This window comes from Podarcis bocagei, assembly GCF_964188305.1.
Source record: "Podarcis bocagei genome assembly, chromosome: 1".
NCBI lineage: Eukaryota > Metazoa > Chordata > Lepidosauria > Squamata > Lacertidae > Podarcis > Podarcis bocagei.
The window spans coordinates 64,144,148-64,161,326 of record NC_138125.1 but is presented as its reverse complement, the minus strand read 5'-3'; the positions used below and the strand labels follow the sequence as shown (position 1 = coordinate 64,161,326).

The 17,179-nt window shown below is 46.3% G+C and overlaps 1 protein-coding gene across 4 annotated transcripts in view; it reads right to left on the bottom strand.

The window, feature by feature from the left end:
• LUZP2 (leucine zipper protein 2) overlaps positions 1–17,179 on the bottom strand; it is a 340,653-nt gene that overhangs the window by 55,444 nt on the left and 268,030 nt on the right. For 3 of the 4 annotated variants that reach the window (XM_081165451.1, XM_081165449.1, XM_081165448.1), the window contains 2 exons: positions 14,881–14,997; positions 543–617 (listed from right to left, as the gene is read on the bottom strand). In XM_081165451.1, the coding sequence (XP_081021577.1) occupies positions 543–617; positions 14,881–14,997 (192 nt within the window). The remainder of the gene's footprint in view (positions 1–542; positions 618–14,880; positions 14,998–17,179) is intronic. The other variant, XM_081165450.1, reaches the window with a different exon arrangement.

Below are 17,179 nucleotides of genomic sequence, written 5' to 3'. Positions count from 1 at the left end.
TATTGGCGCGTTTGCTGCTGTTTCTGGGGATTTCATTATGGTGCTGCCTCTGCTGCTGGTGGAACAAAGAATCACCTCACATTATGCTGGCACCAGCCCAGGCATAGTAGCCACCTAGCTAGATGAGATTGCTTTATATTTTACAACACATTCCTGTCTCAAGAAAAATTTCACACAACACACATTTTCTCTCTGTAATGATGCTCTGTGCTATAGTTCTTACAACATCACATCTTTTGTGTCCCAGCTGTATTTGGGTATTTGAAGTTGTAAAAGTCATAATGATGCTCTTGCCCCTTACCGAGCATGTTGAGAGAGAGAGGAAAGAGAGATGGCTCTTCTTCATCATCTTCAATGAACAAATGCCTCTACTTAGACTGTCATACTGCAAGAACTTCCCTCCTCTCCAGCGGGAATACTCATTATGCATACAATCAAATATATGTCTACATTTTTACAAGAATAAGATCCTACGTTGTCATATTAGACTGCAATCACTGTCTATTAACAGAGCTGAAAGATGTGCTCAGAAGAGTTCTTACTTTGTCAAGAGCTGCTTTCTCCAATTCTTCTTTTGCAATTGCTAGTTTTTGTTCCAAGTCTGTAAGCTGCTGTGCCTGTGGGAAATTTAAAAACAAATTAGCTGGTATAAATTATAACCCTATTTCGTCTAACATTTCTGTGAGGAGGGTGCGAGAGTTTTACTTTGGAAGGTAAGAAAAATAGATGAAATAAAAAACCCCATTTTGTCAATATAACAGATTCTCTGGGGAATATTACAATTGATAAATTGAAGGAGGCCTTTGGTGTGGGAACATTTTATTACAGTATCTAAATCCAGCCTTGTTCAGATGAATGTTTTGTCATTGATTTGAAGGGGAGGGGGGAATCTCATCTTGTGCTAAAATATTTACAATCCCCACCAAAGCATAAGCATTTCATACACAGTTGGTAAATACATACTGCATTGTATGTTTCTAAGATGCTTAGGATAGAACTACATGTTGCAAACATGTGGAAAAAGCTAAATTTTACTTCTCCTAGTGGAGGAAATCATCTTTAGGATAGGTAATGTGGAGCAGAAAAGTCAAGAGGAGTGTTTCCTTAATTTTTTCTACTCTTGTCATATCCCTATGCAAATTGATTCGCCTCCTTACATTTCTTTCATCTCACATGTATGTTTGCATCTCCAAACATGTTGGCTCATGTAGATAGAAAACCTAACTGAGGGATGGGCATGATTAAAAGTAGGAAAAGTGCTTCCTTTTGACCCCTTCTAAGACTGCTTTTCTGTATAGGGTAGTGTGAAAAATGTGCTCCTAACTGCTCCTATTATTTCATCCTAGATTTTTCTCAAACCACTAGATAGAAGATTTGTAGCTTAGGTACTGCTTCATTTCTTCAACTTAAGGAACCAGCTATTTTTTTCAAAGGTGTTCCACTTCCTTGCTTCCTTTCTGATAGACCTCAAAGTACTAAGCTACATGCCTTGTTTCTCTTCTTCTTCTTCTTCTACTTACCCTCTGAAAATGACATAAATGCTGCTATTTGAGCTGGCCAATTGTTTTAGAATAGACTTGTGGAGACTCGTTCTCCATAGAAGGATTCATTATGGCAAAGCAGACTAGCACTGTACCAGTGCAGTCATCTGCAGGGAGCTCAACAACCCCTTGGTATTTGAAATAATGGACAAGGCGGTTGGAGGATGGATGGCGGCTAATGGATTGAGGTTGAATCCTGACAAGACAGAAGTACTGTTCTTAGGGGACAGGGGGCGGGCTGGTGTGGAGGACTCCCTGGTCCTGAATGGGGTAACTGTGCCCCTGAAGGACCAGGTGCGCAGCCTGGGAGTCATTTTGGACTCACAGCTGTCCATGGAGGCGCAGGTCAATTTTGTATCCAGGGCAGCTGTCTACCAGCTCCATCTGGTATGCAGGCTGAGACCCTACCTACCAACGAACTGTCTCGCCAGAGTGGTGCATGCTCTACTTATCTCCTGCTTGGACTACTGCAATGCGCTCTACGTGGGGCTACCTTTGAAGGTGACCCGGAAACTACAACTAATCCAGAATGCGGCAGCTAGACTGGTGACTGGGGGCGGCCGCTGAGACCATATAACACCAGTCCTGAAAGACCTACATTGGCTCCCAGTACGTTTCCAAGCACAATTCAAAGTGTTGGTGTTGACCTTTAAAGCCTTAAATGGCCTCGGCCCAGTATACCTGAAGGAATGTCTCCACCCAGTCGTTCTGCCCGGACACTGAGGTTCAGCGCCGAGGGCCTTCTGGTGGTTCCCTCACTGCGGGAAGCCAAGTTACAGGGAATCAGGCAGAGGGCCTTTTCGGTAGTGACGCCTGCCCTGTGGAACTCCCTCCCATCAGATGTCAAAGAGATAACCAACTACCTGACATTTAGAAGACATCTGAAGGAAGCCCTGTTCAGGGAAGTTTTTAATGCATGTCATTTTAATGTATTTTTAATCTTTGTTGGAAGCTGCCCAGAGTGGCTGGAGAGACTCAGCCAAATGGGCAGGGTACAAATGATAAATTATTATTATAAATTATTATTATTATTATTATTATTATTATTATTATTATTATTATTATTACTACTACTACTACAGTGGAATATGTCAGAAATTATGAATGGTGTGGGAGATGGGCTTGTGACAATGAGTGTCACAGCACCATCCAAATGGACACAAATATGATCATTCCCCATATTGGAGGGAGTAGAATCAGTGCTTCTTACTGGGGCCCGGAATAATTATTCCTAAAATAGAAACCACGTCTTACAATGAAAGTAGCAAAATTATTAGTAGTCTAATTGTTCTATTTGTAAATTTAAATGGCTTTGTGGTTACATCCAGTGTTTATATAGGGAAAGGGAAAAAGGATACTGGACCAGATGGTTATCTCTGCTGTAATACATTTTTATGAGGCATTTAACTTTTTTTTTTTTTTGCACATGAATTGCTCTGCAAGGTTTTAACTCATAAGTCATAAAGGACATCACATTTAGGGCTCTTGGCTAAATATTTCCAAACAGGCAATTGCTAGAGCTTACTGCTAATTTTTCCCAAAGATGCCACCATCCAGATGTCTGACTTTCATATTTCCTTTACAGAACTACAGGAAGAGACACTTTCACCCTCTCAATCATTAAAGTGTGGCATTGGCAGGCTGGTAGTTGGCATGAAATGCAAAATAAAAAATTAAAAAATGGCATGCACTGAATTAAGATATGATACTAAATATATTAAATAGACTCTGAGCAAAAGCAATGTCAAAGTGAATGGGAATTCTTCCACCAATATGAAAAGTAAAAGAAAGGTTCAGTGAAAAGTTAAATATTTTAGAATCATAGAATTGTAGAGTTGGAAGGGACTACGTTGGTAATCTAGTCCAACCTCCTGTAATGCAGGAATATCTTGCCCAATGTGGGGTTCAAACCCATGACCTTGAGATTAACAGACTCATACTCTAGCAACTAAGCTATAAATCCCAGTGAACAGAATGCAGGATTTCAGTCCACACAAGGACTTGGATAGGCAACTTAACTGTGGAGACTCAAGTCCAAATATCTAATCAACCCCTCTCAGTGGGTGCTCCTGAATCAAGCTAAGTATGTGCAAGTATGTTTTTTGTAGGAGTACACATAGTGCGATATTTCATCCAAATTTATTACAGTGGGTTACAGATGAAGTTCAGGAGAGAATAGCCTTTGCTGAGGAGGAGAAGAGAGGGGAGAAATATTGTGCTATTTATCCCCCCTCCTCCCAAATAACACCAGGAGTTTTGTGTGCTCCAGAACAAGAACGGAAGAGTTTTCAGCCTTCAAAGAGGAGAGCCCATCTAAGCTGAAATTGACAAAGAAATCATCCTGGCATGCCAGAATGAACACTCTTCCCTGAACAGCATGGAAAAGTTCAGAAATGTCCCATGGCCGTTCCTGCACAGCATCAATTTACCTTTGCAAAGCAATGTCCTAATTGCTTAGAGTTAGGAAAGATCTGATGGACTTTCTAGTTCAACCTTGGTATCAAAACAACCTAAAACCCTCTGATGGATGCCATTCTTTTCTTGAAAACCCCTCAGTTAGGGAAATTCCAGAATTCCTTAGCTATGAAAGGGTACAGTGGGTACAGTGAAGCTACGTAAACCAAATCCATCTCCCTGTAATTTAAATTCAGTTTAATCATCTCTAATTTTGGGAATGAAAAAGCAGCACCTGGAAGAATTTGACACCAAAAGTATTTTCTTGCCATGGCTGCCATTTGCAGTCCTTCCAAGATAGAAAATAATGAGCCCAATAAACATCCTTATTCATATCAGTAAATCCATGAGTGGTTTAGCCAGAACACTCTTTTATATATGCATTGCCCTACCTATCATTTAATCCCATTTCATGAGAAAGAGAGAGGGAGTGTGTGTGTGTGCGCGTGCGTGCGTGTACATGTATGCACAAGCGTATACATGCATTTTGGTTCAACTGATTGACTTTAATGTCTGAATCTCTTTCACAAATCCTTTTTCGTTCACAGGCCATTGAATCAATAAGCTGGAAGTATCAATCCTCTTGCCACATAACTTGTATAACAAACTTGCAGTAGAAAGCTGTTTGGTTCAACAGATTGATTGGTCATTTGGAAGTCAATCATGCTTAAAACCCCTACCTTTTTATTGTTAGATTATTCCTAAATTCCTTTTCAAAGTTGTTAAGGAAAAAGAAATGTTCATAGGTGTCAGGGCTGCCACTCAGTCCCAGCTCACATAGGACCACGTTAGCCAGCGTCCAGGTTAAAAGAGTCTTTATTGGATTACAGCTTCCATTTCCAAACTGCAATATGCAGCCCTACTTCTTCTAGGTCAGACCGGCGAAGACCCGTCTGAGTCTCCGCCTCTAGCACACCAGCTTAATACCCTAGCCTTGCTCCACCTCCTGCGCCTTTCCCTCCGTCTCTGGGTCCTTCTGCCCCCCGGGGTCTCCTCTTTCCTACTCTCTTCTGACGCGGACCCCCCTGACCCTCCCGCCTCCTTGCGGCGGGCTTTGGGACCTGGTTCACTCTCTGGGCTGCTTACTGCGCCAGCTTCCGCTACATTTGAACTTGGCGCGCGCGCCCAACTCTCAACCTTCCTCTTGATCGTTTCGTCGCTCCCCGAGGTGGGCGTGACTACTCCTGACTCATGCCCTCCCTCCTTCTGAAAGCCTCCGGAACCCGATATCTGGTCCCCTTTCTCCCCGCTGTTCCCGTCTGGGTACGTGGGTCCCGATCTCCAACTGCTGCTCTCTGATTCCTCTCTGGACCCTTCTTCCTGGGGTGTCCCCCTGCTTTCCCCCCTTGCTCTGACTGCTGGCGCTCCCTTCTGGGAATCCTCGGACTCACTGGATAAGCTCGGCGATCTCGGTTCGTCATCCCCACTCATCTTTCCTTCGTATTCCTCCCCCTCGCTCTCTGTCTCCTCCCTTCTCTGCGTCTCTGCTTCTGAACCCCTGACATCCATCCCCCCCTCGAAGCCCCCCCTTCCCCCCTCCCCACTTTCAAGGGTGGTTGCAGGGTGCTCCATCATCACAGGAGTGAATGCCGGATACAGTTCGCTCCTCGTTGCTGGCCGCCAACTGAAGACTTCCGAGTCTTCCTCCTCGCGTTCGTCAACGGTGAGCTGCTCCGCCTCCATTTCAGTGCCGCCGTGCTCGAAACCGAGATCCTCCCCGCACACGTCCATGTCAGTCTCTGCGTCGGTCGCTTGACCTGGCATCTCCAGCCACCTCCGGCGCCACTGCTCCTCTGGCCGATCGTCCCACCAATACGAGGTGTCGGACGCCGAACCCTCCGGTGACCCCTCTGGGGAATGTGTGCGCTGTGCGGGCTCCCCGTCCGAGTCGAAGCCATGGAACGTGCTGGAGGAAAGTGTGGGCGTGAACAACCAGTCGTCGAAGAAGCCTGCTGGCATGGGTCTGTGTGGGAAAAGGGCATGAAACTCGTCCTTGAGCAGGGGTTCCTCCAAAGCGTAGTCTGGCACCCAGCTATTAGCACTAGCCCGGGTGCCCTCCCTGGCTAGGAGGTATTCCACTCCGTCTTCCCCCCATCTGGAGTCCAAAATCTCCGTGACTTCGTTGATGGGGTCCTGCTGTGGCAATCTTCCCGCCTCCGACCGCTCCTGAGACGGACTCGGTGCTGTTCCTGGTTCCTGGAACCTGTGAGGTGTCCTGTAGGGAGTGAGCACCGACCTGTGGAACACCGGATGCATCCTGGAACCCTCCGGGAGCACCAGCCTGAAAGCTACTGGGTTGATCTGCGCTTCGACTTGGTATGGACCGAGTTGCTTGTGCCCCAACTTCTTTTTGGCTAACGATCTGGTCGGCACTGCGTGGGCTGCCAACCAGACCCAGTCTCCCACTCAGATCTCTTCGCCAACCCGCCTGTGCTTGTCCGCTTGCACCTTGTATGCGTGCTTCGCTAGCTCCAGCTGCCGTCGGAGTTGATCGTGGACCTCCTGCAACTCAGACGCGAAAGCGTCCGCCGTCTGCGGTTCCCCTTCCCCCACTCTGTCCAGTCCCGGGAAGGTTCTGGGATTCCTCCCATTGTTGGCGAAGAACGGTGTCACCCCTGTGGACACGTGCTTCGTGTTGTTGTAGGCGAACTCGGCGAGCGGCAGGTAATCCACCCACGTCGCAGGCTGTTGATTGGCATAGCATCTCAGGTACTGCTGCATGATGGCATTGACCCTCTCCGCTTGCCCGTTGGTCTGCGGGTGTCTCGCTGATGTCAGGTTGATTTTGACGTTCAGGAAGCCCATCAGCTTCTGCCAGAAATTCGAGATGAACTGGCGACCGCGGTCGGACAGTATAGACCGCGGCAGCCCGTGCACTTTGAACACGTGATCTATGAACAGTTTGGCTGTTTGTTCTGCCGTGGCCACCTTCGCACACGGTATGAAGTGTGCCATCTTGGTGAACAAGTCCACCACCACTAGTACAGCCGTCTTGCCTCTCGAGCTGGGTAGATCCGTGACAAAGTCCAGGGCCACCCTCTCCCACGGTTCAAACGGCGTTTGCAGCGGTTCGAGCAGTCCCGCCGGTGGTTTGTGCACCGGCTTGGCCCTCTGGCAGGTGTCGCACCTCGCGACGTAGTCCGCGACTTCCCCTCTCAGTCTGGGCCACCAAAAGTCCCTCGCGACTAATTCCACCGTTTTTTCCGTGCCAAAGTGCCCGGCCGTGGGTGCGTCGTGCAACTGCTGCAGTACCTTGGCGCGAAGTTCATCTCCAGGCACATAGATGGCCCCTTTACGTAAGAGCAAGCCGTCCCGTATCTGGAACTCGTCGCTCTTCGCCGTGCCCTTGTGCACCTCGGCCATCTTCGCCTGCGCGAATGAGTCGTCCTGCAACGCCCGCCGCACCGCCTCCAGGTCTACTGTGGCTGAAGCGCACGCCCACGCTGTTGGCGCGAAGATGTGCATGGCTGCCGCTGGCGTCGCCTCTTCGAGGTATTGCGGTTTTCGGGACAGTGCATCCGCCATGATGTTGGTGTCGCCTGGGACGTACTCTATTCGGAAATCGAAGTCAGCAAAGAACTCCGCCCAACGTATCTGCCTCTGGTTCAGGAACTTCGCCGTGCGCCAGTGCTCCAGATTCTTGTGGTCCGTGCAGACCTGCACCGTGTGCTTGGCGCCGATCAGGAAGTGCCTCCATGCTTTGAATGCTGCATGAATGGCAAGCAACTCCCTGTCCCAGATGGTGTAGTTCTGCTCCGACTTGCTGAGCTTTCTGGAGTAGAACGCTCCCGGTCTCCAGACCCCCTGTGGGTCCCTCTGCAGCAGGACAGCTCCCACTGCTCTATCGGACGCGTCTGTCTCTACCCGCATCGGTCTGCTGGGGTCGATATGCAGCAGTTGCTCTTCCGACGCGAAGAGACGCTTGAGTGCCTGAAAGGACTGCTCTGCCTGCTCCGTCCAGATGAATTTCTTTTTCTTGGAGCTTAGCGTGTCCGTAATAGCCGCCGTCTGCATCGCGAACCCTTTGATAAACTTGCGATAGAAGTTGGCGAAGCCGACAAACCGCTGGACCTCCTTCCGGTTGCGCGGGCTCTTCCAATCCAACACCGCTCGCACCTTGGCGCTGTCCATGGCTAGCCCCTTGTCCGACAACTTGTAACCCAAGAAATCCACCTCCGTCGTGTCGAACTGGCACTTCTCCAGTTTGGCGTACAGTCTATGCTGCTGCAACCTCTCCAGCACCTCCCGAACGTCTTGGTCATGCGCTTGCTGCGACTCGGAGAATATCAGGATGTCATCCAGAAAGCAGACGCACTTCTTGTAGAGGAGTCCCGCCAACACATGATGCATGAAAGCTTGAAAACAGTGAGAACCGTTTTGCAATCCAAACGGCATCACTCTGTACTCGTAGGTGCCCAGAGGCGTGAACATGGCTGTCTTCCACTCATCGCCCTCCCTCATGCGGATGAGATTGTACGCCCCTCGCAGGTCCAACTTGGTAAACACGCGTCCCTTGCGCACCGTCGCCAGTAGGTCGTCAATCCTGGGCATGGGGAAATCAGAGGGCTTGGTCATCTTGTTCAAGAGGCGAAAATCCACCACCAGCCTCTTTTGGGGCGTGTCCTTCTTCTTCACAAAGAAAACAGGACTGCCCCCTACTGCCCTGGACTCCCGGATGAAACCGCGCTCCAAATTGTGATCTATGAACTGTTTGAGTTCCTGTAGTTCATCCTCAGACATGGAATACAGCCTCCCCTTCGGTAGCGTCGCCCCTGGTAGGAGGTCAATCTTGCAGTCATATTGCCTGTGCGGTGGTAACTTGTCTGCCTCCTTCTCGCAGAAGACCTCCAGAAAGTCTGCGTATTTGTGGGGGACTGCTTGCAACGTTCCCAACTGCAGTTGTGATTCCTCCTCCTCTCCCTCCTGTCCGGGCAGGATGCAGTGTTCTGCGCAGTAAGAGGAGCCGAAGATCAGCTGTCGCTGGTACCAAGCCAGTGTCGGACTGTGCCTGTCCAGCCAACTCATGCCCAACACAATGGGTGTGTCCGACAGTCGCGTGACGTTAAAACTGATGACTTCCCTGTGGTTGCCAAGGCGCATCACCATTGGCGGCGTTTGCTTCACCACCTGCCCCCCCAGCAACTCTCTGCCATCCACTGTGACGACTTGCAGGGGCAGAGTGGCCGGCAATAGCTGTATAGCGTGCTGCTCCACAAAATCCTGTGCTATAAAGTCTGCGTTGCTTCCAGAATCCACAGAAAGCGGGACTTCGATAGTGACGCCATCGGGCAGCTGGAGAGATGCTGTGAGTTGCACTACTGGTTTGGGTGGGAGGGGGTCTGTGGGTTGCAAGATCGCTGGGGACTGCTTCAGTGATGCGTCTGGCTGGGCCCCAGTGCCTCTGTCTCCAGCCAGACATCGTCGTTTCCCTGCTGGTGTTCGCTGTGTTGCGTGGCCGCTTTCACCGTTGCGGAGGCTGCAGTGTGCTTGGAGCTCCTCTGGGGACACTCTTTCGCCAAGTGTTGAGAGCTGTCGCATATATAACACTTCCTGGTCCCTCTAGGAGGTTTAGTCTTGACTGCCGCCGGTGCAGGGGCTCTGGTAGCTGACTGAGCCCTGGCTCCTCCCACCTCCATAGGTTCCACTCCCCCTCCTGGCGGAGGTGTAGATTGCGCACGCGTAGCGTCCCTGGGAACGAAAAAGAAACTTCTCGCTGCTTCGCGCCCTCCACGTCCTTCGTCTCTGCACCACGGACGTTCTTCCAGCCTCACCCCCACAGTCAGCGCCCTTTGGACCACCTCCTGCGTGCTCCGGGGCCTCTCCCCCCTCGCAATTTCGTCTTTAACAGCACTGCTTAACCCAGAAGAGGTCTCTGACTGGGGGCGAATCCCGGTCCCATTCCAAGGCACTGACCAGCGCAAAAAAGCGGGCGTGATACTGGCGTACGCTCGCCCTCCCTTGTTTCAGTCCATGAATCTCCCGTCGGGCAAGATCCACGTCAATGGTAGATAAAAAGCACGCATCCATCGCTTTGATAAAGGCATCTGCATTCTGAAGCGCCGGATCTTTATCCCTCCACAAATTGCGTAGCCACGCTTTAGCATCCCCATGCAAATGGGATAGTATAAACCCCACTTTCTCTTCCTCATCCCTAAAGTCTTTCGCCAGCAGTTGCAGTGCGCACATTACGTCTGCTCGAAAATTGGGGTACTGTTGTAAATTCCCATCGAAGTGAGCCACAAGCCCTCCTGCTCTCCGTGCCAACCCAACCCCCTCCGGTCTGGGTCCTGGCTGCCCATGCTTAACCAATGCTTCAAACCTGGCGTGGAGATCTCTGTAGGCGGCTGCCGCATCCTCCTCCCTTTTCTTGGATGCCTGTACCGCCGCGTTCAATTGGGTCACTGCCTGTTGCAGCGCTGAAATTTTCTCTGCTTCCGTCATCTCTGCCAACCGTTGTGAGCTCGCTCCCAAACACCAATTTCCTCCTCTCGCTGCTTCTGCCTCCGCTGCGAGGTATCAGGTGTCCGAAGCTTAAAAGAGACGGGTCTTACTGTCAGGGCTGCCACTCAGTCCCAGCTCACATAGGACCACGTTAGCCAGCGTCCAGGTTAAAAGAGTCTTTATTGGATTACAGCTTCCATTTCCAAACTGCAATATGCAGCCCTACTTCTTCTAGGTCAGACCGGCGAAGACCCGTCTGAGTCTCCGCCTCTAGCACACCAGCTTAATACCCTAGCCTTGCTCCACCTCCTGCGCCTTTCCCTCCGTCTCTGGGTCCTTCTGCCCCCCGGGGTCTCCTCTTTCCTACTCTCTTCTGACGCGGACCCCCCTGACCCTCCCGCCTCCTTGCGGCGGGCTTTGGGACCTGGTTCACTCTCTGGGCTGCTTACTGCGCCAGCTTCCGCTACATTTGAACTTGGCGCGCGCGCCCAACTCTCAACCTTCCTCTTGATCGTTTCGTCGCTCCCCGAGGTGGGCGTGACTACTCCTGACTCATGCCCTCCCTCCTTCTGAAAGCCTCCGGAACCCGATATCTGGTCCCCTTTCTCCCCGCTGTTCCCGTCTGGGTACGTGGGTCCCGATCTCCAACTGCTGCTCTCTGATTCCTCTCTGGACCCTTCTTCCTGGGGTGTCCCCCTGCTTTCCCCCCTTGCTCTGACTGCTGGCGCTCCCTTCTGGGAATCCTCGGACTCACTGGATAAGCTCGGCGATCTCGGTTCGTCATCCCCACTCATCTTTCCTTCGTATTCCTCCCCCTCGCTCTCTGTCTCCTCCCTTCTCTGCGTCTCTGCTTCTGAACCCCTGACAATAGGTTTCCATTTTGATACGTTATGATGCAAATTTGGACTTTACATTAAAGATGATGAAACATCTATCACTGTAGCAGGTGAAGATCAGCCATGGACTGTGGAGACCCAAGAGAAAACCTGCACTCTCCCCACCATTACTTCTCGCCCTATCCTATCTCACAGGGTTGCTGCAATGATACAATTGGAATGTGGCTAACCTTGAGAACATTGGAAGAAATGTGGGGTTCAAAAAGGGATAAAATCAGTTGTGGTGTTCAGCCTTCTAAAATGAATTCTCAAGTGCATACGCTGGCCACGGTTGGCATCCCAAAAATGGCGAGTAGAAGGGGGCCTTTTACAGCCCCCACCATGGGCCTTTGTGTCCCCAAAATACTTGGAGGGCTCTCCAGAACAATCTGTGCTGTGGCTCAGGGGCTGATGTTGGAAAGAAAATCAGTGGAACTGGTGACAGTCTGGTGCTTTCTGCTTGCTTCAGAAGGTAGGACATAGCTCTCCAGGTTGAGGTGGGGAGATCATTATACTTAGGAAATGTAACTGGGAAATGAGGGAGAAACAATCTTGGGTAGTCATTATGAGAGGCATAATGAAAATTAAGAAGCAATAGTAAAGGAGTGTATCACTTCAGTATTGGGAACAAAGCCACAACATCAGAAGTGAACTTTAACAGATTAATGTTGCTTTTTTCAAGTGCCAGTTATGAAAGTCTTAGCAATTGTTTCTCTCTACTGCAGTGGTTTCCAGACTTGCTTCATTTAAGCAACCCTTTTGATATTAAATAATCTACCAAGGAATCCCCACACATTTCCCAGCACTTTGCAGAGGACTCTGTCCTGGGAGCACAATAGACCTCACATTTCTTCAAGACAACAGACAGACCTGTTAGGTTTCATCGTTGCACGCAAACAAAAATCCACCGTATGTATATCTGACAAACAAATATGAACATAACATCTTACAAACACAGAACATAAAATGTGATATAGCATGTAAATGATGTGTATTATATTTAAGGCTACCTACTTATGCAATATATAATATAGAACAGAAACAGAATGAATACACATTGTTTTTCACATGATACACATGAAATTCTAATAGGATTAAAGTTCCATTAATGAAATCCAAACTCTACATCAGCTCCTGTGAACCACAGGTGAAAAAAGCCAATGTTACTCAAAGTTGTCTTAATGAGAATTCACATTTAAGAAAACTTAATATCCAATAAACATTCCAAGCATAGCTACTCTTGAATACTATTGATCTAATGGAAGGTTTCAAATATTGTCCTGAATAGTAGATCAGTAGAGTGGATCCTAAGGAAAGGGCTCTTAATGACAGTGCAAGATCCTTACTTAAGAAAAGAGAACTAAAATTCATCAGTGTGCTACTGCTAGCACAAGGTATTGTGCCGTTGCCTGCACAAGGTCATGCACTATAAAGATAGTGTTTGCACTAGGTCCATATTGCACTAAGTTTTCAGGAAGTTCTTCCATGAGTTTGTCGAACAGGACTGTCACCAGAATTTCTGCCAGCCCTAATATTTCTAGAGTAATTTAAAAACATCCTTGGAAGTCTCTTCTGCCCCACCATAGTGAAATGTTTATTTTATTTTAATATTCCCTGCTTCCTAGAGATCACGGTGTATTCCAAGTGGCCTTTCATAGTTAAATTGGATGCTATGTTACCAAATGAAACTTTTTTCAGTATGTTGCGCATAGTTTATATCAGAAGTAATTATATATTAAAAGGATCTTGAATTAATTAATTTCATTGAAATATGAAAAGAAAATGAGACAATATGTAAACACTGAGTATAAGAGGGCCTTCCTAAAAGAACATTCAGTAATTGTAATAATTATCCTTTCAAATGCATATCCTATTTAGTTTCAGAATCTTTCATTTTGTGAACTGCAATTGTATACTTGAGAACAATTCATTGTTTCTAATTAAATCATTTTCTTTCTTTTTTTCCTTTTTTAAAAATCTGATCTACTCTCAGGTTACTTTCGGGTATACATGTTTAACGTTTCACTGAAAAATTAAAGACAGATAATAATTGTTTTGCCCAATTATACTGAAGAGTTAAATCCTGGTGACCTGAGAAATAATTATCCATTAAAAGTTTTGGAAATGACAGATGAGACGAAAAATAATGAGCAGTTTACAACTGAAGAAGTTGCCGGCAAAGACTACTGTAGTTCCCTTTTATCCCATTCTAGCTAAGACCTCTTCAGGTGTTCAGTCTGAATGCATGAAGGAGCGAGGGAAACATGCTTTGTAGGCCCCACCTCTTCAATGATTCTGCATGCGCCAGGCACATTCCATGGCCAATGAATGATTGACTTGAGCCTTACTCACACATACGGCTTCCAACAAGGGGACAGGAACCCTGGTCAATCACATATGATTCCTCAGCTCGATTTAGCAGCCAGGACTGCATATGTGTAGCCCTGTCAAGTAAGGTGGAATTGAATGAATGAGCTGTCCAGGAGAGGGAAAGGGCTGAAATTAAGTCCCCACTCCCCTTCTAGTTCAGTGAATCGGTGTACTTTCCAGGTTCTCCTACAGGGTGACCAGTGCCAGCCCACCATGTTTTGCTACAAGAGGAAAAACAGAAAAAGGCCGCCCCTCCTCCTCATCCTCTGCTGTGCGTCTGCTGGGCAGTGGGCAGGCGCACAGCAGGGGAGGGAGAGTAAGCAATGGTGACAGCCGACAAGAGTAGGGCATGCTCCATGGAGGCCTGATCTCCTGCCTTTCCCAGCTATCCGGAGCCCGCTGCCCTGAGGCAACTGCCTACTCCGCCTCATGGGTGGGTCGGTCCCGAGAGCAACATAAATGTAGCCACAGCTTCTGCATGCATAGATGGTAGCATCACAGTCATGATGTTTAACATTTGATTCAATTGTGGCAGCTTTTCCCTACATGGAGATAATTTTCATTTTGAGGGAAAACATGTACATAGTCACTTGATGTCTGTAGTGTGTTTATTATAATTGTGACGACATTCTTCAGGAAAAAGCCTGGTCAGATTTATAGATGGATTTATCAATTTTATCTTTATTATGACTGGTTTTTTTGTTTTCTATTCATTAAGTAGGCAGGATCCTCCTCATTCTTTTACTCTTGTTATTAATGATGTGTAAATTTATGCTGTAAACTGTCCTGTGATCTTCAGATGAAGGACAGTATATAAATTTAATAATAAGAATAAGGTCCTAAGTAGATATGTGCCACTAGAATGCTTGCAGATCCTAACACCTCAGGGAGAGAACCTGCCCACACACAAAATATGGATGTAATTCTAATTTGGGCACAAATTCTTACAGACGTGCAGCCCTGCATATGTTGCCTGCCTTGTATGCTCTCTCTACACACCCATGCGTATCTCATGTACACAACAGTTCAACATAGAATTGTAACTACTCTACTCATCCCAGACACCTCTGGAGCAGAAAAACTTTCATAACTATCTTTAGAATTAGAGGTTTCAGAATCCAAACAGATGTTTCTGGAATGGGAAACAATAATTTATCAGAACACTGGTGGAATTTTTTAAAATAACCTTCCGAACTCACTCTGTGTTTTTGACAAACCACTTCCCAACCAATTTTCTTTGAGCATACATTCATTTCAGACTGAAAATAAAAGTGTTTCTCTACATGCCCTAGAGTGTAGGGATCTGGACCAGAGATCTGCAAGACAGTAATAAATATGATGTTACATTATTTTTCAATTTTACATTTTAGCTTTCAGAGTTAAATAGTTAAAACACGGATAAGCAATGTAATTTAAACATTGCTTATTCCTGCATAGACATGCATATGATTGCACTGTAAGTGACTTTATTTCTGTTACTGTTTATATATCTATATCTCTCTTTAAGCATAATTGTCTTTGTACTGCAGCTGTACATTCTATCTTTTCCCAAATTAAAAAATGAATCAACAGTGTGCACTGTTAACTTGTTCTCTCCGTATTAAAAGTAACTAATTACATATCCTAGCATATCCTAGCAAAACTGATATTCCAGGGAGAATAGAAGCTATAAACACATTTCAGCAACAAAAAGATTCCTTCACTATTAAAATGTAAAGTACTGTTATCTCCTCAAATTGAAATCCCTATAAAATGAATTTTTACAGTGCCATCAATCTGTCAACAGCTTGCTCTGTGTAAGTAAACTTCGGTTTAATCAACAACACTCGTGGCAAGACACAAATGCCATGATGACTTCAGTTTCTCCTATGCTTGGGGCCTGAAATACTCTCAAACGTTGCAAATGTCAGACTCCTTTCAATATGTCAGTGCTAGTTAGCCCAGTTTCATACACCTTGTGAACTCCCCTGAGCTGAATGCAGCCAGGTATTGCAGCCTCACAAGGGCTTCTTGACTGAAGCGTAAAGTAAAAGTGCTTTAAAGGTAAAGGTAAAGGGACCCCTGACCATTAGGTCCAGTCGTGGCCAACCTTCTGATCGGCAAGTCCTAGGCTCTGTGGTTTAACCCACAGCGCCACCCGCATCCCAAAAGTGCTTTAAATAATAATAAAAAAATCTGTCCTCCCCACCTCACCAAGACAACTTAGAGACTGGCTGGTGACACAGTAGATAGGTATATTATCAGAAGGACTACAAAGTGATGCCATTATGGGTTCCATAATGGTTTCACCTCTATGGACTCTGGTCCATGGAATCCAGGTTCCCAAACTTTGTGTGACACCATCCTTCATTGCTGGTGAGGCTAGAGATGCTCATAATTCCCCTTGCTACTAGGCTTAATCTAAACTAGCCATTCAGTTTTGTTTTCATTGTGTTTTCCCCCTTGCTTTATGTTCAGTGCCTGTCTGAAACAACCAATCCCAAGATTGTTCCCCAAACTTTGCTCATCTTATCTGAACTTCTAGGAGCGCTCTTCAAAGCATACAACTGAGATAAAATAGAGGAGAGCATTTGTGGCTCTTGCAGGGGCTCCTAGGGTACTATCAGAAATAAATTAAAATTATTGTTTGCTTCTCCCATCTCCTTCTGCTGTCTGCCCTATTATTAACATTTAAATTGTAAGCTCTGCAGGACACAGATTTATTTTTTAACTGATATGTATATTTAAGCTGTCATGTATATTAATGGTGCTGTGTAAATAAAAAACAATTGAAATACATTCTAAATATGACATCCTTAGTGCAAAAGGTTACTGACTGTAGTTCAGGAAGAGTATGTATGATATAACTACGTGAGATCTTGTCTAAGAAGAAAGGTTAGTTACAAAGTTTAAAAGACATAAAACATAATAATTTCACTCACTGCATGTGCATTCATACATACATAAGGAAAAACTAGAAATGTTTGTGAACAAGTCATAGCAAAAGAAATGGGGTTGTTATGTCAGTTCACTGCACTAACATTACGTAAAGAATTTATAGCAGCTTTTGGATATGAAGAAGTAGATATTTTCCCCTTCTGAAAGAAATTTCACAGTGGTGACTTTGTTAAAGATGAGAAATAGATATAGAAACTCCCATCTAAATTCAATATGTTATCTTAATAACAAGAGACGTAAGCCTGGAGACAAGAATCTGAAAGATATTATATTTTTATTACTGAACTGCTGTTAGCATATTGTTTGCAAGAATAAGTACTGAAACCTATTTTATTCTGGATGGGCATACTAAGGATTTCAGGACTGGCAGTGGCTTGCTTTTTTTTTTTTTTTTTGCCCAAAATACCCCACTCCAACAGCCCTACCCTTATCAGAAAGACTCTTTACCAAACCATTCTCTTCATCAAGAATGTTTTGTCTAGGAGAAAAGAATCTATTGCCTTAGAATTTCATAAGCTGAAATTAACAATCAGTCAAGAAAAACTGGATTTTTTTTCATTT